At 38.5% G+C, this 23506-nt stretch overlaps 1 protein-coding gene across 4 annotated transcripts in view; it reads right to left on the bottom strand.

Annotated features, from left to right (window-relative positions):
• EVC2 (EvC ciliary complex subunit 2) overlaps nucleotides 1-23506 on the bottom strand; it is an 81722-nt gene that overhangs the window by 21768 nt on the left and 36448 nt on the right. For 2 of the 4 annotated variants that reach the window (XM_074587579.1, XM_074587582.1), the window contains exons 10-16: nucleotides 21476-21800; nucleotides 17738-17977; nucleotides 15546-15721; nucleotides 9188-9347; nucleotides 7421-7885; nucleotides 4096-4296; nucleotides 2461-2583 (exon numbers count right to left, since the gene is read on the bottom strand). In XM_074587579.1, coding sequence (XP_074443680.1) covers nucleotides 2461-2583; nucleotides 4096-4296; nucleotides 7421-7885; nucleotides 9188-9347; nucleotides 15546-15721; nucleotides 17738-17977; nucleotides 21476-21800 — 1690 coding nt within the window. The remainder of the gene's footprint in view (nucleotides 1-2460; nucleotides 2584-4095; nucleotides 4297-7420; nucleotides 7886-9187; nucleotides 9348-15545; nucleotides 15722-17737; nucleotides 17978-21475; nucleotides 21801-23506) is intronic. The other 2 variants (XM_074587581.1, XM_074587580.1) reach the window with 2 other exon arrangements.

Raw genomic sequence — 23506 nt, 5'->3', positions numbered from 1 at the left:
AGAAGACTGTAAAATACTGCTTGACATTGTACTATTTGTCATATTGTTACAGTGTCAAACTACTTCGCTTATGATGAATCCACTACCAGAAGTCTGAACATTTGCTGCTGATTCCACCTGAAACATCCAAACTACACAAAAAAAATGCCAGTGCTGTAAATGCACTATGATTAGTCCATTGCTTGAAAGCACTGCCTTCTAAACTCCATATTTAGTTCAGACTAATTGTTAACTCATGTTGTCTCAGTCCTAAATATTACATGTAAAGAGAATAATCTGAAAATGGAATTGATTATCTGCAACCCCAAGGACATTTCTCATGCAAGTAGTATTATGGTTTTTTTTAAGCCCAGCAGGCAAAATAGACTAAAGAATGTCAGTATTTTTACCACTGTGTTTCTTCTGAGATGGGTAACTGCTATTTCAGAAAGGAACAGCTACTTCCTCACACACAACAGCTCAAAACAGCTATGAAACACAAAAGTAGATACAGTCTGCATTTGAAGATTTGCATAGTGAGGTCGATACTCTCAGGTGCTCCAAGACTAGGCTTCAAACTTCTTGCCATGGCCTCCCGGCTCACTACCTCCTGTCTACAAGTTGTTAGTTGTTCTTCTCTGCCGTGCCTGTTTTACAGTACTACAAAATGCATCCCGCTGCTCCTTTCATAAGCATTAGCTGGAAACCATTTCACAGCCATCTGTAGCGAGACAGAACCCACACCACTGTGTGAAGTCTGCAGGAGTGAAGGCAGGAGAAATGCGGCAGAGCTGTATTGCTCCACAGTCCTTTTTCCCTGCCTTGAATTGGCTGTGCAACTTCAGATGCTTAATTTTGAGTGAGATAATAAAAAGTGTTCACATTAATGCAAAATTTAGAATTGTAAGATTCTAAATGAGGAATGAGGTAATAGATTGCAACAGCCAAAAGAAAGGAAGTCTGCTTCTGTGATCAACATAAGATTTGTTGTTTATACTTCTGTGTCCTAATGATAATGTGTGAACTAACAATTTTCCTTAACAATAGTTTAGCTTCCTTATTGGGAAAAGCCCAAGGGATTTAAGTTTTTCTAACTAATGTGCAACCATACAATTAGAACAACAGGTATGGCAGATGGTACACATAAAACTTAAACAATGAGGCTTAGAGGAGCTAACTTTCCAATTTTAAAAGAAGATTCTACAAAAAAATGTAAGGCAATATTCATACCAAACAAATATTCAGTACTTCTTGTAACATAAGAGCTTAGCCCATATTCTGTTGTACTTTCAAGTAACATTACAAAAAAAATTCTAAATTGTGGAGGTCAGGGCATTAGGTATTGCACGCAAAATTTTAAATGCCTCCATTAAAGGATTAGGTATTCTTGGACCAGAGTTATTCAATTAAGGAGTGCCAGAACACACTTGCCCACTTGTTGCGTTTTTCCCAAGCACCTGCTCTCACTTTCAAAGGCTGGGTGCTGGACTAGATAAACATTTGCTTTTACCACATGCAACCAATACTAACAATGTGTTGCTCTTACAAAATAAATTATTTCTGAGTGAATGTGCTGACCCAGCAGTTTTCATTTCTCAGGATACAAGTATAAAAAGCACAGGAAAGACGTGTAAAAACAGATTTTTGTTCAAATTAGTACTAAAATTGATATTGCAATAATTTGTGAAACTATTTTTAACGTACAAATTTTAACTACAAATGACACCTGCTTGTTCTGCATAGTTCTTATAGCTGTGTACCACCTATGTCCAACACAGTTATCATTGTAACATTCCTCTGATACACAAAAGTAATAATACCCATATTCTACAAGTGGGAAAGAGAAGGAGAGAAGGGTTAAAGAATACAAACAAGACCTCATGGAACATCTGCTGGCAGAGAAGGAAAAAGCCTCCAAAATCCCATATTGGCATTGGCCCCATTCTTTCCTTAAAGATTAACTTTAGAAAGGGGCTGCAAGCCTTTTAAAAGATACCCGCCGGAATCAAGGCTCCTTTCAATAAGCTCTGTACAAATAAACTCAGCCCCTACCCAAGAAGCCATTGGATCTAAGAACCCATTTCTGGGTTTTCAGTAGCCTTAGAAGGGGTCCAAGAACTAAACCTTGTTCAGCTAAGTATGCAGTAAAGCACATTCCATGTTTTGAAAGCCTTACTAAGAAAACCACAGGATCTAGGGGAGTCTTGCAGTCATGCATATGCCAAGCCCCAGAAACACCAGAAGCAAAGAGGGCAAGACACGAAATCAGTTCTGTAACTAAGGTGTAAAAATTAAAACACAGCAAAAACTATTACACTTGAAATACAATATCTTGGTAAAGGCAGGCAAAAGCAGAGATGCATCATGCCACTACACTTGATGCCTTTTTTATCTGGTTCTTATTCACATTGATAGAAAATGGTCATTTTTTCATTACTGAAGATCTAGGTTTTGACCTCAGTACAGAGAGTTTGCACTTACCTTATTCAAATTTTCATCTTTCACTGAGTCTTCATAAATGAAAATTTTGTCCTGTAAAGATTTCTTCAGAATATCTATCTTATTTCTATTCCTGGATCCCGGTGTTTTCATTTTAGAATGCTGCTGTAAGAAGATGAGCACAAAATGCTTTATTTGTAAGAGATATATGAGGATGCTAACATCAAGATTATTACTTGCTATTATTGGCAGATCCACCAATTAATGAAAACTTGGCAATGATGACTTTCTCTGAGAAAAAAATTCTGAAATGATGGGGCCCCCTATTCATTCAGAAGATTCCTTTCAGACATTCAAAGTTGAAAATTTCTTTTTAAATTTTTTTCAAGTAGAATTATATGTTCATCCTTTCCATGAAAGCTCCTAGCACATAAATTTGATTTTAAACAAGCTTTAGCAGTGATAATAAGAGAAGATTTTAACTGACGCGTTGTCTCTTCAGCATGGTTAAAAATGAACAAAGAATATTAATTTAAGAACTCCATTGTTTTCAAGACACAGCATACGAATCACAAATGAACCGTGATAGTATTAAGGGGCACCATTCCATGTAATCAAATTATTCTTGACCTTTATATTTCTTTACAAGAATATCAACTAAGTATAGTGTACTCTTGGGGAAATGATAACATCTGTTCATCTATAAGGCTTTGCAAAGTCATTTCCCTTCTTTAATACTTCAGAAATTAAGGTTTTGAACTAGGCTAATTCCTAGTACAATTAACCCAAGTTGGTTTACATGTTTAGAAAACATAGCTGAACCAAAACAAAGCAAGGGAAAGACCTCTTTTTTACGACAATACCAGATACAATTTGTACAGGAAACACTTCCCCTCCCCCCACTCCTATTTAAGGACTGAAAATCATTTACGATTACACATTTTACTGAAGGAATTAAACACCCCTCAAAGAATGCTTTAAAAATGTGCTAGATTTGATAGACAGATTTCTTGTTGGTAATATCCCTCTGAGTGAGTATGCCTCATCTTCTACATACTTAGATTTGAAAAAAGCAAACAAACAAACCAACCAACCAAAACCTAAGCCTCTGTATACACCCAACAGAAATTAAGCCCAAATTCTTGCCAAGAAAGACCAGCTAATTCAGGAACTTTACTTTCCTAAATGGACAAGACATTGTAGGACATTCCCCTACAGAAACTCCCTAAATCTTTCCTTGATGTAGTGTCAAATTTAGTAATTGTAAGGGCTGCCAGAGAAATCTAAATCTGGGCTGTAAAGGAACCCAAAGTGTCCCTAATATACAGAGGCAGGCTCAGCACCACTCAAACTTTTGGCACGTCAGTGGACTCTTCTCAGAGGTGCAGCCCCTTTTTGGCCACCCATCTGCTTCTCTGTAACTATGCCTTCCTCTTGGGAAAGCTGGGTGACACACAAGCAGCAGAAATATGCAGATGTATGTGAAAAAAACGTATTTATCAAACTGCTGCCCGAACAATTAACTTTAAGGTCCACTGATCTACACAGACAGAAGTGTGCACCTCTATCGCGCCTATAAAGAAACTACAGAACCAGATCTGCAGCCAAGGCCAACAACCTGCAGATACACCCAGGAACCCCTCGCACATTCCCACACTGATCCCACACCATTCCCACCTGTTTATTGGTCATTGCTAAATTCTGATCGACTTTCAGCACCTCTGCATCCCTCTGCTCCATCTCAAAAGACTGAAGCAAGGTTCTTGCTCTTATCTTGGGCCAAGCCAAGCTGGTGTCCACCTGAGAGAAGCAGCAGTGCAGCTCTTGCCTCATTCTAAGCAATTCCTCTTCCGACAGTGAGAGGGGTAAACTTAGAAGCTGCCTGTTAAAAAAAACAAAATTATTTGCTGTTCAGCGATACAGGCAATATTGCGTAAAATACAAGCGACACACACACACATACTTTACGTGACAATGATCTTATTCATATATCAGTTAATGATTCCACACAGAGGACTGAGCTACTCAGCATGTTCGAAATATCATTGAGGATACTTTTAAATCCTGCATACAGAACTTCCTGGACTGTAAAACTTCATTTTCAAGGGGATACAGTTTTTTGAATATTTAATAAATAAATAAATATCTTTTAGCACATTTGCTATGCACAGAATCATTCCACCTCTTCAGACAATACAAACCCTGAACTTAGGGCTGAAATCAAGATAAAAGCTTCCCGTAAAGCCTCCCCGTGCTGTTTCCCAGCACTTAACACTCACAGCTACTGAGAGGGGTAAAAAAATAAAATAAAAAAGTCTCTCTTTGTTATAAACTCGTATATGTCATCCCTCCCATCACCAAGTCACAAGGGTTCCAGCTGTTCTTTGTAAAAAAGCTTTCAGCAGTCTGAACAACACAGAATATATTTTAGCAGTAATCTGAATCACTCAGAGTTCCCATTTTGTAGAAGGAAGGTTCTCAACATAGACATCTGGGGAACTGATCCTCAGGTCAAGCTGAAGCGGACTTAAAAATCAAGCATGCTAAAGCCTAAATTCATCTTCCAGTTGTGACTTTAGATTACATTCATCATCTTATTTGGTGACTGAACTATTTCCTTAAGAGCATTTAATAAAAAAACAGCATAATTTTTTGTTTGGAAATTTTCTCTATTTCCCAAAAAATGTATTTGTATTTAAAGCATGAGCAGCATATTTTTTAAAAAGTAGTTTTCTTTTAAAAATATATTATATTGTATGTTCCATCAGGACTGATGCTTTTATTCAGTATATCACAGGCCTATACTACCTCATCACTTCACTAAAATATTTTTGAGTTTAGAAGTCCTTATTTCTGTTGACTGATTCAGCAAAGTACATCTAAATCCCAAATTAAAAAATTTTTAATGCATAAAGTTTTTCTCTTAAAAAAATTACCTAGTTTAAGGCAATATTATTCCAAGCATTTACAGTATACTTAACCATTTTTCATTTTCTTTTAGAAGAAAATCCATATTATATATCCACATACACAGATACATAGCCAGAGATACAAAAGAAAATACAATCACAGTTTTGTCATGTCCATGTTTAAAAAAGGACTTTAAGCGTTAATGATGTTCATAAATATTTTGGACTAACTCACGGTCTCTTTGATAAGCAACAAAAATGAAAAGCTATCATTCAAAATAATTCTTTGTGAAAACTAGATAGCAGATGAGAATATTAACATGAGAGCTGGCATCTGTCACTGAAATATCAAAATTGACAGACAGTAGACTGAACAAAAAGACAGGGACAGATTTTAAGGGGCTTCTGATAGGACAGTTATGCAAATGCTCCATTTTTTGTATATATATTCCAGTATTTTACTGAAAAAAACCAAACAGCTTACTGTTGCTGTAAATAAAGATATTATCTAACAAATACAAGAGGTGACACTGAAGGCTGGAACACAATTATCATGGAATTGTAAGTTAGAAATAGGAAAGACTTGCCGGGTCATACAATCTACTTCCCTGCTCTTGCAGGTCTGTTGACAGCAATGTAAATAAGAGATAATAAGACAAGCTAGAAAATACACTGAAATGGCTCATAGAAAAGTATTTTAAATGCTGAGTAAAATACAAAGCCCTTGAAATTAGAACCAAAACAAGACACAAGTGGAATTTTTTCTTAACAAAGCAAATGTAACAGGCAAGCTTTCTTTTTATATTCCTGTTATATGGTTTTACACTGTGCAGCAGATAAACTTCAGAAGACGCTGTCTGGACAAAATTGCCCACGCAAATCTGATTGGCTTTAAAGAAGAGGTATGAAAGAGAAACCTTTACTAATGCTTCCCCCCAACCCACCCACTCTGTTCAGTCTCTCATGCCTGGTACTGTTTGCTCCAGGGGCAGACCAACATAGGCTTGCCCGTTCCAGTTGCCTCCCCTAAAGCTGCAATTTTGACAACAGACTATTTTTTCACGTTCCCACGACTCTAACAATGTCTGTTATTAAACAGACATTGTGTAGCAAATGTAGTACTGTAAATATTCAGGTAATAAAACAATTACTCATAAATGTAATTGAAAGTTAAGAAGAAATGATAATGAGCGGTGCAAACCTCTCAGGGACCTCGCTGCTCAGTCTGAGAAACACCACGCACAACGACTCTTGGCTGCAGCCATGGTCTCTCCCTGCGCAAGGTCTCCCAATGGTGGCAAGGCCACCACCCGCCTTCCCACCTCCCCAGCGTTACCTCGTAGCAGGCAGCAATGGCCATAAGGCGCACCCGGGGCCAACAAACCTCTCTGCAACGTTGCCCGTGCCATGATGCCACTCTGGCTTGGGGCTCGGTGCCAGGGGCACTTCGTCAGCAGGCCAGATCAGCCAAGACTGATGCATGGAGCCCATGAGCTGGAGAGGTAGGCTACCACACTCTGCATTTATGAAACATGCGGAAATACTGGGGCTGAGCTTAAAACAAACCCCATGAGTAAGGCCTGACATGTGGCTGGAAGGAATATACTGAAATTGGACGTGTTCAAAGCCAGGTTGGATGGGGCTTTACGCAACCTGGTCTAGTGGGAGGTGTCCCTGCCCAGGGTAGGGGAGCTGGAACTAGAGGATCTTTAAGGTCCCTTCTAAATAACCATGCTATGATTCTAATTAGGCCTGACATACTAAATGACATTTCCAAAGTGCCCGACCTCTGAGAACAGACTGAGAATAATAGTGAAAGATATGGAAGTGAAACCTGATGCAGAGTGAACGGACGTATAAATATACCACTCCATGGTTTTGGTTTCAAAACTGCCATTTCCCAGGATTCCCCCTGCAGCACAAGGAATGCCAGCTCACACACTGGCATCACAGGGGCTGAGCACTTGCAAAAAAGTCAATTCCCAAGTGATTGACAGAGAACTGATCATTAGGAATTATACCCGAACAGGTGTGGAAACTCCTAGTTCATCTCTATTTGCAACAACAACTAAGAAAAGGGTGTAGAGGGATACTTGCGTGAATACTGATTGTTCCCAGCTCCTTAATTTTTTTTGTTCCGAAATGCTCGTTTCCAATTCTTGGCTTAGCTTCTGCCTGGTGAGCTGAAGCAGCTCTTCAGCTGCCGTGCTCTTGTCACGCTCTTCCCTTTCAAGCTGTTCATGTTTAACAACCATCTCTTTTTTATGCTCCTCCACAGCTTCCAGCAGGAACATCTTTGGCACACTGAGCTTTACCAGTTCTTGCACAAATACTCCATACTGAACACGTTTAAGCTCTTCAACAGTTTTCTCTGTTACACTAAATAGAAGCTCTTTCAGCTCTTCACCGGCCTCATTGTCAAGCTTTTCAGTAAGTTCTTCAAATTCAACAGTGTGATCACTCAGAAGATTCTTCCAGTGGCTCAGGTAGGGACTGACCTCCTTAGTAGTTTTGCAGGGGTCTCCAAGTGACAGCTGCTCCCTCCGATGCTCTTTCTGCTGATTCATTTGCCAAAAGGAGAAACAAGGTTAAGAGAAGGAACATCTCAAATTCTAGCTCTTTAAATATGTATTTCATAGCAACGCCAAATTTCATACTTTTGTTTTTCAGTGTTTCCAAAACTGTTTTTCAGTGTCCAGAGACTTACCTAGCCCTCAGCATGATGGCTTTGTGTGCATCTAGCAGGCCTGTGATAATTCAGATTATTGTTAGATAGAAGGGCTAACACACGCCTGTGATAATTTAGATTGTTGCTAGATAGAAGGAAGGGCTATCACCTAAATAAATGCACGATCTTGTGGATTGATACAGTCCCAACTGGCTGAACCGTAATGATCTGTCAGTGTTCCAGAAGTGAATCTGGATCAAATACCAAGGACAAAGAAAACAAAAAGTGGGAAGAAAAAAAGGCTGTTTTTTTTTCCATTTTGTTTTCCCCATCTTACTGCATGCAGCAATTTCATTGGAAAGCTAAACCAAAGCTACCTATACTGAGAATAAATAAAACAAGTCTCCATCATTCTACCTGCTGTCTCTCCTTCCACTGATACCTATTAAAGAGCAGAAAACACTGAAACACATATCCCACAAAAGGTAAAATTAATCTTACCTAACTTTGGTCATCTAAAGAAATATCACCTAATCCAAGACAGTTTTTTTCTACAACTTTTAGGCAGAGACAGACAGGGACCTTTGGATAAGATCTCCCATTCTTTTACCTCAGATCACCTGCAAGTCATCTTCAATTATGAGATGAGATCTGGAGCTCTTGGAGTTAGCCTCGATTTTCAGATGGCTGAGGTTAGGTGACATGAGTCCTACCACAAGCAGCCACAGGTACAGCATCTTTTAAATAGTTTTGTTTTGTAGCTGAATTTTAACTGTGCTGTAGAAGTCATTCAAGTCACACATATCCAGGAAACCCACAGAAAATGACAACTGTCACAGGTCTGTGCCATCTCCCTCACTGACTCCAGAAGTTCAGTTGGCATTCTTTGCCTGTCTGCACATTACAGAGGCTTGTCATAACCCCCTTGGACAGGTTAGACTAAGTAGAGGAGCTTCACAAGTTTCTCCAGTTGTATTACTTTCCTGCAGGTTTTTCTAAAAGAACAGCTACTAATTACTGCATAATTAATACAGCACACGGCAGTACACAGCTAAAAACAACGGACGCTTATTTTCATCCATGCTCCTGGCAGTGTTGACCCCTGTCCTAAGAACTACGCTTTACTTTTCAATTCATTCCATTTTTAATTCATGATAAGCCCTGTGAAAATAAATATACTGAAAATAATTACCTTTTGTAGCACTTCCCGCCTTCGCTTGGTAATGAGTTTCTGGCGAAGCTTTTGCTTTTCTTGTTTTAAATCATGATCGAATTTCTGTTTAACAGAATTCATTTCAGCCTCAGCTCGGTCCAGCAGCACTCCCAAATGACTTTCAGGTAGATGACCTGCTCTGTAATAACAGTGTTTCAAGCCTGTTATACCAAATTCTTAAAAGCAAAAGTATATTTGAGGCAATTAGTAACGTAATAAGGCTCAACAAAGTAGACACACGAAATGATCTTTGTTTCTTTAGCAGTGATACCCGGGGGGATCAAACAAGGAAATGGATAACAGAAAGATAATCTCTGAGATGAGTGTAGGATTAAAGCCGTTTGTGAAGGTAGAGTGCAGGTGCATGAAGAAGGAACGGGAGGAAGGAAGGAAGGGAATGCAAATGCAAACCCAATTACATATCAGTTAGTAATGTAAGCGATATTCAAATGAGACATTTTAAATCTTACATATTATTCATAATATTTATATTTTTCATTTAATGCCCCTGCAATGCAATTCTAGATGTCTTTTATAACTCCTTCTCCTCATTAGAAACAATTTTCTCTTTAAAGGATGTACTCTAATCAAGTAAAACAACTAAAAATTATTTTAAGATACAAAGCAATCATATCCATAAAAAGATTTCTATCCAGATTTCCTATTACATTTACACCATCAGAAAAATTATAAAGATTTCAAGTTATTAGTGAAATACAATAATCTAACTGAGCAAATTCTCAGTCTTAAGCACCCGGTGCTTTCAAATGGAAGTTTAATACTATGGTCTACCTCCAGTTGCTATAGTACTTAATTTCAAAGAGTAAGCAAGATCCCATTCGTGCCTTCAACAGTTAGAAAAACATCCCTCCACAAACTGAAATTGAATTTCAAAAATTATCTGCTATTATATTTACACCAGAAATTCCACAAATCTTTCTCAGACAACAGAAGAATAAAAGAACATCTTACTTCAGAGGAGGCTGCTGGACACTTGTGAGTTATTATTTCTAGTATTAAACACAGCGGACTTCCAAAATGCAGGGTTGAGAAAGTCAAGATGGAACTTTGAATAGAAAGCACCAATTCCTGACCTGAACCTGGATGTTGTCCAAACACTTTCTGGTTTATTTTTCAAATCCCCATTTTTCAGAAGACATTAACATTACACACAGAGCCTGGACTGAGATGAATCCAGGGCTTCCAAGTCCCTGTTCCAACATGATACCTGGCCCAATTAATAAACTAGAGTAGCAGCTAAATGTTGCAAGTCCTTCTCCAAAAAGGACAGTCTCATTCCAGTTTATTAGGATTTGTTGATACTGTATCAGCTTAATTCCAAATAAAATCCTCAAAATAAAAGCTAAAAGAAATAAACCAGAAGATTAATGTATTAACTTTATTTGCAGCCACTGCACTGTAACCGTGGCAGACAGATACCACAATTCACACCTCTCCATCTACTGCTCAAGCATCCACAAGTATCTCAGGCAAGCCATGAAACATTATGCCCTAAATAATGAATGCACTGGAGAGAAACTCGGATCTACTTTATCACACTGTTATGTCAACCAGAGTACCTCCTTTCACAGAGCTTTTCCAATGTTTATCTATTGCATTTCTTTAATCTTCTGCAAAGAGGATTAAAATACCTCTCAGTACCTTGAGAGCAATCCACCAGCATCATTCTTGGATCTTTTGGCCTAGTCATTTTTGCCTTGAAAGCAATCAATGTTAAATTTCAGTGTTACGATAAAAAAAAAACCAAACCATCAACAATCTCCTACCCATATTTGGTAACTCTAAATCCTGCCCCCCCATTTTGATCAAATCCAAGACAAAAAAATTAGTGAATAAAAGGTAATTTTTTTTTTTATGGTGAGGAAGTGAGGCAAGATAATGACAAAGATGTTATTTTTAACACCTTCATCCTGTCTTGTACTGAGGAAATAAACCCAGGCTTGCTGCATCCAATTAAAATCCCTGTCCAGAGCAGTGAAAAGGGGCTGCAATAGAATAAGATAGATGTGCTGGAACCACCCAGCAAATGAAAGATATAGGAAAAGCCATGCAGCACAGAATGACTGCAAGATGATATATACCTACCTATTCTTAGGATGAAAAAAAACCCAAAACATTAGAGAGCCCCCAGAGTTTACATTATTTCAGTTTCAGGTCATTGATTTATTTAGAGATCCAATATGTCCACAGCTCAAACTGAAAATGATGCAGTATTGTAAATCCTGTCTATTTGTTTATTTGGAATCTACTTATTTAGAAATCCCAGACAACAAAAATAATGAGCAAAACGCCTACCACCACAGACGTCTATGGGAGTTGATATGACAACTTCCATTAATCAGTATTACAGCAAATCCTAGAAGGCTCAATCCTGGCAAGAGACCTTCATTTCTGGTTTCGTATAAATACAGTATAAAACCAATTACAGTATTAGAATTAAAAGATGTCCTCTTACCAAAGGACTTTGAACTGAAACTCAAAACTGAAATAAAAAAGGAGAAGAGAAAGATAATGAGACAATATAGACTGTATGATAAACTGCTTGGTCTTAGCATACCAGACGTCTAATCACTGAAGAAATGTGCAGGCACATGTTTAATGTCTTTGAACAAGGAGAATTTTAATGAAGGAGAATACTGCAGTAACGACAAGGATCTTTACGGGGAGATCCTCCCAAATGCAGTGAGCACCGTGGAGGGAACAGAGCTGATACGTGTGTGGCCAACAGCAGCAGCATCACAGGTCAATCAGAGGCAGACCTTGACGTCTCTGTACTAAACAAAAGCCAACAAAATGAGGAGAAAATGTGAAGCGAGGGCACTAAAAGTAAAAAGTAGTTGTTCGTATTTTACGCTATGGAGAACTAAGCGATGCTGGACCCCAGCAAAGGAAAATTGTTTTATGAAAGCCAGAGAAGGAACGGGAGCATCACTAAAATATAAGGGAGATCAATACAAAGCAGAAAAGTTGTACCAGCCTGGATGTGCATGGAGGCTGAATCACTACATTATACAGAAGGAACCTGCAAGACGGTGCCCACATTGCTCTGCTTTAGCTACTTCAGGATTTCATTGTCTGAACTGGCATCTTGCCAGTACCCAGATCAGGATTTAGGTAAATAATTCAGAGCAATAAATACTCTACATAGCAAAGTGCTACAAGAAGAAAAGGTGTTAAGAGCTTATTAGAAAACTTTATACTAATTCATTACTGCTGGAGACATTCACTTTTGAATATCAACTTGTTGAAATGTCTGGTAGGACACACTTTGGAAAACTACTCTGCTTATAACAAGGTCCACATAAATTGAGATTATTCAGAAGAATAAGTAAGAGACCAATGCAAGACGTTCTGCGTTGAACTTACATGTCAAAGATAATCAATTGCGTACTTTAAAAACACAGTTCAAAGGAAACGTTGAGGTCTTACAAAAATTAAAATTTTGGGAGAAATTGATAAAGGAGCTTGAGTTGTTCATACCTAGAGAGTCATCGGAACTGGCTTCAGTTTTTAAGACACCAAAGAATGAAGGAAGCTTCTTTTGAACGAGCAAAACTGCAAAGCCCTGGAAGTGTTCAAGGCCGGGCTGCATGGGGCTTTGAGCAGCCTGGTCTAGTGGGAGGTGTCCCTGCCCATGGCAGGGGGGTTGGAACCAGATGATCTTTAGGGTCCCTTCCAACCTAAAACATTCTATGATTCTAGAGAAAAACGATGCAACAAGTTACAGCTGCTGTAGTTCAAAAACATCAAGAACCTCGTGACTCTGTGGATAGCTGGAACAACCTGAGATAAATACTGCCTCAAGTATCGCCCTCCTGCCCATTTATTCTTTAAGGGGAAACACAAAAAGCCTAGGTAGACATCCCTGAAATCTATCATTATGGATTATATTTTAAAACTTGCTTTCCTGCATTTGGCACTGCAGTTCATGGACTTCATTTCCAAAAGGCACTGAGGACCCACAGCCAGTCTTGACAAACAGGACATTTTATTTAAATACTATCTTTAGAAAGCCCAGCTTGAAAACTGGCTGCTCTATTTCATTTAAAATGTTCACAATCCTCCCTAAAATTGGTTTGGTTTTATTTTGCTTTTTATAACCTTTATTTCTGGGCCCTCACAATCTTTTTCATGTTAATTTGAACTTGCCTTGCTATCCGATAAATTTTAAACATCCTATTAAGCTCCATTTTTAAAAGACCCGCATCGTTTACCTGCTCATTTCTGTATCCCCGAATCTGTTTATCTGTGGTATATCTAATCTACATCTTCTCTCAGTTTCTCTTCTCCATATAAACAGCTCTGCATTTTAAAATTCCATTTATAACAGTAATTTTAAGGCACACTAAAGCTGGACACAATAGATTAAGACAGACCTGTATCTATATTTAGACAAGCAGATTCAATGCTAGAATGAAAAATAGAGGATATTACGAGAACAAATTTAAAGTACCAGCTCATCGGACCAGACTTCTCCTGCTGCACCAATTTTAATACTCCAATTTGTAAAATTCCCCAAATCACTTCTTAATTAAAAACTCAAGTTCAAGCCCAGCTAGCATAGATCATCATTTCGCCTGGGTTTGTACTAAGATATATTCAGATCCTCGAGGTTTTAGTTTACTAATACTAGATGTTTCCTCTCTGATTTGTAGTTGATCTATTTTGTGACCGTTAGGTGCAGTAACAGGCATCGAACAATGTGTGGAACCTATTTTTCCAGCTCGAGAAGTCCCAGTTGCTCATTGCAATGATTTGAGCCACAGATGCAGTGGTCACACAGCTGAGAGTTTCTCATGAAGGCTTCTCACATAAGCACAAAGTCTGGGAAAACATCTCAGAATTTTTTTTATCATCTGATTGCAAAGAGAGGCATGAACTGAGGGAAAGGAACTCACTGTGAAAGATGTGTCTGAATTATATTTCTTATGCCAGGTTTATTTTTGTCTTTGAACCACACAGCTGCAGATTTTAGAAAAATAGGCAAAGCAGTGTGAGCATACCTGAAGAACCTCTCCCTGATCAACAAATCTTGAAACTAAACTTAGGGTGTGATTCCAATGAGGCGGCACAGAGGACAATTAAAAAGAAAGGCAAGGAAAGGTTACAGATACCAGGTAAATTACTTTATCTTATCAACAGATACAATCTTTGGTAGTTTTTAACACATTTCCTGTTTCCTAATATTAAACTACTTTTAACTTAAGTCCACATCATGAAAGAAAAACAACAATGTAAAAACATACATTTCTACAGTGCTGTCTCTTGCTGTTGATGCCAAAAGGCTGGTACCACATTTCCTATTTCATACTTGTTCTATTAATACATGCTGCACATGATGCCACTGACTGACACCAACATAGATGTCTAAAATATACAAATAAAGCTGCATGCACAGAATCAACAGTAGTAGTGCTAGGTTGTTTTCCCACCCACTGATGTATTGTACTGCAGCAACATGCTCCTCAGTGCTTTCTCTGTATGGCAAATTAAGATATACCACAGTCCTCTGCATAGCAGCAAGAAGTCTCTCTCACATGTAATTTTAAATAACTATGTCTCTGGTAAGTCACCATTTCTATCTCTCCACCTTGACTATGACTATCCTCACATGGAGTACTTGAATTGGCCTGGATCCAGTATGATATCCCAAATAAATTAAATGAGTGTATTACAGCAGTCCATTTCCAGGTCTACTTTTTATTTCACCTGAACTTTACTTTTTATATATTGTCTGCAACAGTTGCTACTCAAGACCCTCCCCAGTTACATTATTTATAAACTTTGTCAACTTTCTTTACAAAATATTCATGCATCCCAGCTTGAGACTGTACATCCAGCTCCTCAAACACATTCTATCACAAGCGAATAAAAATTGTTCTTTCCTGTTAAATGCATGTATTCATGGGTAAAGAACCCAGACAAATAGTCTTAACTGGTACATGTTGCAATGGACTTCCCACGTGATTGAGGACTATTTACATGAACAATGGATGTATAAAGACACTGAGACTCTTACATGAGTCTGGTTCACACTGAAGGCAGAATTACAAACAGGTACTATACATGATCCCAGCAACCCATCTCCATGCTGTACAAAGCGGACACAGACACCAAAGTCCCACCTTCATGTCTGTGAGGATAGTAAGTAACAAAGCCATTGGCTGCAAAGTATTTTCTTAGAATTAACTGAAAATACAACATTTTTATGAACTTTTCCTGCTAGGTAACAGACAAAAAGATGACTGAAGACTATTCTACTGTCGTTGAGATAACATAGTCAAATGGCTGTCAAAAAAACAACTGAGATATTTACCTTTCCATCTTATTAATGAGACTTGATATCTGGGTTGCCGCTGCGTTTATAAGAGCAGAAGCTTGAGAATCCCTCAAGTGTATCTTACTTATAAGATACTTTCTGTAAGCAAATCTTCTATTCAGATGGTATTTCGTGCTAGCTTGCAAAAAATCCATTAGCTCTTCAATGTCTCCCTACAGGAAAGAATGTGAACAAATATATTTAATTAGATGTAATGTTAATTTCAGCTAACACCTGTGGGTTTCAGAACAGATTTGTCCATTAACAGGGCAAAGTTAAAAAGCTCTTACAAGTGAAAAACAATAAGCTTGCATCGACTTAACTCTAATGATCATGTCAAATTATTACCGTTATTTCAACAAAACAGGATAAATACTGTGCTGAGCTTTTGGCCTGAATACCTCAATATTGTGTGTAATCTCCCGAATAGTTAGCACACCTCACAAGAGCCCTGAGTTAACAGGTCATTTGATCAGGTACCACAATTAAATACACATGCAACTCTGTCAGCGTTAGTAGTACTGTTCCTGCTTAAAGCTATCCACTGTCTGAAAGGTTGCTTTGATCTGGGACCTGAAGATGGCATGTGTTCAGTAACAGCAGTAAGTGGCATCAAGTCCCTTTTTTTTTTCCCCCTTTCATTTTTCTTTACAATGTATTGTATGATTAAGTAAATAAAGGGTAATATTTTCAAAGGGTGTCTAAACTGACTCCAAAGCCAAGGAGAAGTCCAGTACAGTGTGGGGAAAGCCAAGCCCGCTGCACACAGACTGCCTTAGAAGCTCCAGCTTCCAACAGGATGGGTTTAGCTACCTACAAATGGGTCTGGTAGAGACTGGAGGCAGACACACAGCACTCTACAGCAGACGTTCTGGTAACATCAGATACCCAAGACAAGGTCTGATACTTAGGTGACCCACGTCTAAACTTCTTCCACTTGCTCTATCTTCTGCTGTCTGCTCAACTGTCTTTTGCATATGTGCTTGCCACATCTCTAACAGTGGCCCATGCGTGCCTTTTCGGTACTGCGATCTGACAGTGTATCTAGTTTTAGGATTGGGCATTATATGTTTTGACTTCTACTTTCCAGATGTTGCTTTTCAACCTCCAAGCCCTCAACCCCTGGAACCACAATAATCACATTCTTCTTCAAGAACCAGCCAGAAGAACAATTCCCAACATTATTGTAATCTAGAACACTAACTTTCAACACAAATGAAGTAAAAAAAAAAAAAGCCAAACCTTGAGGAAACAATTCAGTTCTGCTGCAAGAGGATTAAAATGTAACTGAAACCAAAACTAAAGCCCTGAACATACTCCTCATCAGCATAAGCTAGATACTCAACCTTTCAAAGTACAAAACGATAGTACTTCAGACATACCACAATTTCAATAATCTACATATTTGGATTGTGGGGCTCAGTACATCTTCTGAAGTACAGAAAAGCTCTTGATGCCTACGGGGTTGTGAAAATGCCTATAGAGACAGGCCTCCAAAGGTACTTATCATTCATTAGACAGCATCTGATCTGTGGGTAATGGCTGGACTTGATCTCAAGAGATTTTTCCAACCTAAATGATTCTGTGTTTCTATGCTGAAGGCCCCATTAACACCAGCTAGGGCAGACCTGGAACCAGAAGTTTGCTGCACGAGCACAAATCTGCTCTCAGACCATAGTGTGGGGAAAGGCTTTAGGGCAGAGCTGCACCAACAGAGCTTTCAGGAGCTAAGCAGAGCCCCAAGACGTACAGATATATCAAAATATTCACTGCAAAACTGGGGATTTATATTACACAATTTCCCACTGCATGGTGTAGACATGTTTTCAAACTTATTTCTTCTGCATCACACAGGTGAGCTACTAGCCTTATTTTCCCCAACTAAAGACAAGCTTTAAGCACTTTGGTGCTTTCGAAATATTACCCGTGAGAACAAAAGTCAGCACTAAGCACATAACATCATGGCAAATACATCTACCTCACCTTTATAGAAAAAGGCTATGCGTATGCATCAATATACATTTGCTCAGATGTCTAGATGTGCATAATGATGGCATTGTATTTTTTTTAATTATTCCTAAAAAAATTAGTTTATAAATGCAATAACATTTATCCTGAAACATGTCTCAAAAGTTACTGTGGGTTTGTATTCTGTCATTAGGTTAGGAATGGAGTTATCATGCTATTACCTGTATTTTAGAGTAATCTTCCACTAAAGTTTTAGCTGCCTCCAACTTCAGTTCTCCCTTGAAAGTAGCATTTGATATCTGTGTAAAAAAGATATTATGGAGCTCCTTTCTCTGCGTAACAGCCAGTTGTCTATAAGCCTTTGCAAAATATTCTTCCTGCTTTACCAGAAGGAACCTCTTCAGGCGGTCCTGCTCGAGTCTGTGAAGTCTTTCGAGGAGACTTCTGTATTCTACAGCAGGCTGCAGAGAGAGAGAAATAAATAAATCTGAAGTGATTTTCAGCATTCAACATATTTTAAAGTATCGGTGCTACTAGCTCATACATATTTTATGCATACTCTGATCACAATCATTTCAGGTTTGAATGAAGGCTAATACTAAATCAGTGTACACTTTCCATGGTTTTTGTCTGTTTGGAATGACAAGGATTCTACAGCTGTCAATCTCTAATCCAGATAACACTTCCAAGGCATAATGAAGTCGTCTTAAAAATTAGAAGCATTAAGATAAATTATACAAAAAGGCATGAAATTCAACACAAAGACTATATATGAAATTAATTTCTTAGGTTTCATCAATCCTGAAATCCTATTAAAATTTAATAGACTCATATAAGTCAGAACAATGAAATAACAATAAGCATACATTTTAAAAACAATATAAATCAGAAAAAACTATTCTCCTACAAATCTCTAAAATTTCTTATTATTGGTGACCTACTTCATGTATTGGTTTCTACAAATTAATCCAAGAGCATCGTTTTAGATTTACAACAATGGAGTAGAATTAAATGGCCATTAATTTAAAAGCTTCTTTGCAAGAAATACTTTTTCATAGTTCTCCAGTAGGATTTACGTATTCATAGTTTTAATCTCAGACGGCATAAACTCATTATAGAATCAAAGCATACAATCCTACAGAGCGAAGAATGCTTCTTATGCCAGCAGAGCTACCTAACAGTAGTTACATTGGTCTTGTTCTAAATTTCGTACTATTTATCTGGGGAGAACTGTTCTCTGCACTGAGGCCCCCACACCTCACCCTTCATTCCCAAGAGGCACACTGTAGACAGCAAATAATTAATCAAAAAGGCAGGGAATATACATTTTGTGGTTTGAGTGAGAAGGGAAGGAGGTTATTGTTCCGGCTGTTTTTCACTGCCGTCTCCTGGACGTCAGTACACCCGCTGCCAGGAGCGCAAGTGGAGGCCATCCCTAGCACTCTGGCACTTCCTTTTGGACCAGGTTTCACAGCAAGTACAAAACCAGGTCCTTTCACAGGCAGGAAAGCGAACAGCAAGATGTTAGCAAATGGTAAATGGATCGGGGTAGGTACTGGATTGCCATTAAACCTTTGATTCCTACCATTCAGGATTTCCAGTATAAACCAGACTGAACCAATACCAATGTATTTTGTGCCAACAAAAGCCACTTTGCTAAGAGCACATTTAGTGTGAGTTCACACACTAAGTTACAGTCAGGCCTCTTTCTCTGCAAAGGTAGGATTTATCTCAGCGAAGTCCAAGTGTTAGATGTGTAGTCTAGGCTCCTTCTGTCACCAGAGTACAATTCACCTCATCCTTAAAAAGATGTCCACAAGTATCCCTTCCTTGCTGTCTCCTTTGACTTGCTAGCACCTCTAGTTCAGGATCTTCATATCCTACAGGTATTTGAAAGCCCCCTAGAGTTAACAATTTAAAATTCAGCTGAATACATCAAAGAAATTGAAATGTCTCACTAGCATTGTGCCATGAACTTTATCCACACAACAGCCTGATAAACTGAAGTTCTTCCTGAGAATCTCAACATACTGTAGTACCTTTGGTGGGTCACACTTAGCAAAATACTTCTTTTGTCAAAACTGCAATCATGAACCATCATAAAAGTCCTTCGCAATTATACATATGTGATATGCAAATAAAAGTGCTTTTTTTTAAAATAAAAAAACCAAACAAACAAACAAAAAAAAACCACCACCAAACAACCAAAACCAACAAACAACAGAAGGCCAAAAACTCAACTAATGTCTACAAAGAGAGCATCAACAAGCAAGGAATATACTGGCCTAAGGGATTATACCTCTCACGTAATTTATTTTGTCTTTATAATTGAACTGAAACAGACAGCTGGAAACTCAGCAACGTCACATTCCATGCCCATGTATCCACTTGTCCTCCAGAAGCAAAGCCCCACTGGTAAGTAACGAACTGCAAGTAACTTCCCAGCAAGTCGTCGTCTTAATATGAGTTACAACATTAGACAAGCATGAAACATTAACTTTGGAATTTTAGCATTTTAAGCTTATGGAGGTGAAACATTCAAAACTTAACAGAATCCTCTACAGACACATGAAGTAAAAAAAAAAAAAAAAAAAAAAGGAGGGGGATGGGGTGTGGAAAACAGTTTTGTTGTAAACTTTCAATATAACTGAAAAAAGACATGGAAGACTGGAGTGTAATTTTGTTTAAATTTACAAAATAGGATGCTGGACTGGTGACCTGCGCTCTATTTCCAGCTAGTGACTACGTATGAAATGCTTGAGTAATGATATTTAGCCATTTGGACAGAGATCTCTGAATGAAAGTGACACACATAAGCACTAAGCTTTTACTTAAAGGGATACTCTAAACTTGTAAAGAATCATACTCTGCCTTAAATTATTTATCTCAGTATTATCCAAAGGCTATTTCCAAGAAAACTCCACTCCCTGCTCTGCCTAAAGTTTAGATTGCTCTGCTTGCCTTCACTCCGTTTGGAGGGAATCGGTGTTTGGTTGTGCTTATATACTCATTTTCTTCAAAATAAGAATAAAAATATTGGAGGCTTTTTACCTAGATTGTAAGATTTACGATGCGGAGAGTTTGTTCTGCTCTGAATGTACAAAATACGTTACACAGTGTCTGACTGGAGTTGGTAGAAACTGCTGCAGTAAAATATAGTAAATAAAAATACACGACTTTGCAAGGGTTTAAGTGACTACCAAAAAAATCAGGGTAATGACAACCTTTTGTTTTCAGGTGTCACAGATTCTCTTGAGATAAATTCATTTTCTGGTGTAGTAAAACCCATTTTCTTAGTAACAACTACCCTAATTATGACATCTGATTTTTTGAACACATTTAAATTGTATAGCTTTGCTCTTAAAATCATAGAGTAGTCTGAGTTGGAAGAGACCTTTAAAGGCCTTCTAGTCCAACCCCCATCCCTTCAATGAGCAGGGACATCTCCAACCAGATGAGATTGCTCAGGGCCCCATCCAACCTGATCCTGAGGGGGGCATCTACCACCTCCCTGGGCAACCTGTTCTAGTGTTTGACCACCCTCATCATAAAAAATTTCTTCCTTGTATCTTGTCTAAATCTACCCTCTTTTAGTTTAAAAACATTACCCCTTGTCCTGTCGTGACAGGCCCTGCTGAAAAGTTTGTCCCCATCTTTCTTATAAGCCCCCTTTAGGTACTGGAAGGCCGCTATAAGGTCTCCCTGAAGCCGCCTTTTCTCCAGGCTGAGCAACGCCAACTCTCTCAGCCTGTCCTCACAGGAGAGGTTTTTCATCCTTCAGAGCATTTTTGTGGCCCTCCTCTGGACCCACTCCAACAGGTCCATGTCTTTCCTGTGCTGAGGACTCCAGAGCTCTTTACTTTTCTATGAGGACAACCCCACCATTCTAGTCTAAACCAGAAAACATCTATATAGAAACACATATCATGCAACATATCTTGGTTTTATACCAGATTTACCTTTTCATTCATTTTCTTCATCAATTCTTCAGCCTCTTCATTTGCATTTCTCGCTTTTTGGTGTTGAGCCTCCATTTTCTTCCTAGTTTCCAGATTACATTCAGCTGTCAAAGCCACCATCTTCCTTTCATACTCCTCCTGAATCTCCTTCTCCATTGCAAGAAATTGCTTTTTGAAAATTGAACTCATCCTCTTCTCCACATGAGGAAAGAGGCTGTGACTTAAGACCATGTTCTTCATCATCATAGCAATCACTTCTTTACATATCTGCATTCGATATGCCTCCAGATCAGCATCTGCCCGTGTCAGGCTGGCTACCTCCAAGCTGCAGAAAGGCAATCAGGACTGTTTGAGATTACAGGAAATTTCTATCAGAAAACAAGGATTCATTCAATATTGGGTAAGTGAATGGCAGTCAGAGAACTGCACGAATATCTAGTTAGTTTACTAACCATGACAGTAATTCTTCATTACAAAGCAAGGCGAGACAACTTTTAGTACGGCAAGTTTAACGAAGTATGTCCATTCTTGGATTTCCATTTTAGGCAGAAAAAGGGAAAGCTTTTCTTTGGAACTCATAACATTGCCTCAGTTTAAAAGCAAACAAAAACTTCCTACAAAAAACACCCCTCTGTTTGGAAGCAGATGAAGTGAGTATCTGAACAGACTGTAAATTTCACTGACTTTGTAAAATAGTTCTAAACTCACTGACCCATTTTCACTAATACATCACTGCTTTGCATTCTACGCTGGTGTACTCCCTTCTCTGCAGGGAAGAGGGGACAGCGTGTTGATTATGTGCCCATACAAATAAATTAAAATAGCTGATATCTCTCTCTCATGAACATTAACAGAGTTCTAGAATAAAGAGATTAAAAGCAAAGGGAAATACAAGATTTTTTACAAAATGAAATACATACCACATTGCATATGAATACATTCTCCCTTATTTTTAGAGTTAATTAAATTGGAATGATAATTATTCTCATTTCATATAGTACATAACTACTGTAAATTCTATAGCTTTGCGTATTCTGCACTCAAATCTGGATTGGAGAATTAGGTGGCTTTTGCCCTTGCGTGTCAATTTACATGAACAGCACTGTATGCTTCTCTGTGTAGATTAAGTATACAAGAATTTCTTTGTGACCTACAAAATACACTTTTAAGAGCTTAAATCCATTCTTTTTTCAGTTAAGCTAAATTATTGGTTTGATTTGTTCCATTGTCAAATCTTAGAATAAATTTCAAATCCATAGCAAAGGTCTTGGCAAGATTTGCAAAGCACAATGACACTACATTCAGAATGGTATATATCAAAGCATGCAAATCTATATATACTTCACCTTTTTGTCAAACGGACTTTCCTTAGTTAAGCAAATAAAGTTTAACTAAGAAGTAAATCAGTGATGCATTATTATCACTGTCCCTCTGTTAAACACAAGAGATGTATTTTTCCCATTTAGAAATCAATAGGATGCAATTAAGTTGTTTTCTTACCATGACTCAAATACTTGAAGTATTTAAGAGACATTAGCTTAAGCTATGATAATCGATCACAAAGAGGCAGAGAGGTTTTTCTGTTGCAGTCTGTCAAAACCCTCAAAATGCACTGGCGATGCCCATACTTGTCTTGGTGATCTGCCCCAAGGCTGGCTGTTTGCAGCTGCAAAACCTCCTCCATTTCCCCCACCCGCCCAGCTTTCTTCCATTCAGGAGCAGAAATCACTGCTGCATGGGGCCAGATCCCTGTGATTGAAACATTGTGTGCCTGAAACATTCTTCACAGTAATTTGAAAATCCTGCAAGAGCTAATTTTTTCTATAATGTCCCCAAGACAACACAACTATCCAGCTTCTCTGTGCTGGGTACAGATGGGCACTGCAGGACAGCACCTGCAGCTACACAGCCTTCTTAGGTGGTGTTCAGCTACATCCACGGTCAAGTCCCCCAGGGCGCTGATCTGCTCCCGCTTCCTGGGGAGAGTCCTTCTCGGTCCAGGACAGTGGCAGCCACAGAGGACAGGGATGG

This window comes from Larus michahellis, chromosome 5 (genome assembly GCF_964199755.1).
Source record: "Larus michahellis chromosome 5, bLarMic1.1, whole genome shotgun sequence".
NCBI classification, from domain to species: Eukaryota; Metazoa; Chordata; class Aves; order Charadriiformes; family Laridae; genus Larus; species Larus michahellis.
The sequence above is the reverse complement of the archived record's forward strand: the minus strand, read 5'-3'. Positions and strand labels throughout refer to the sequence as shown.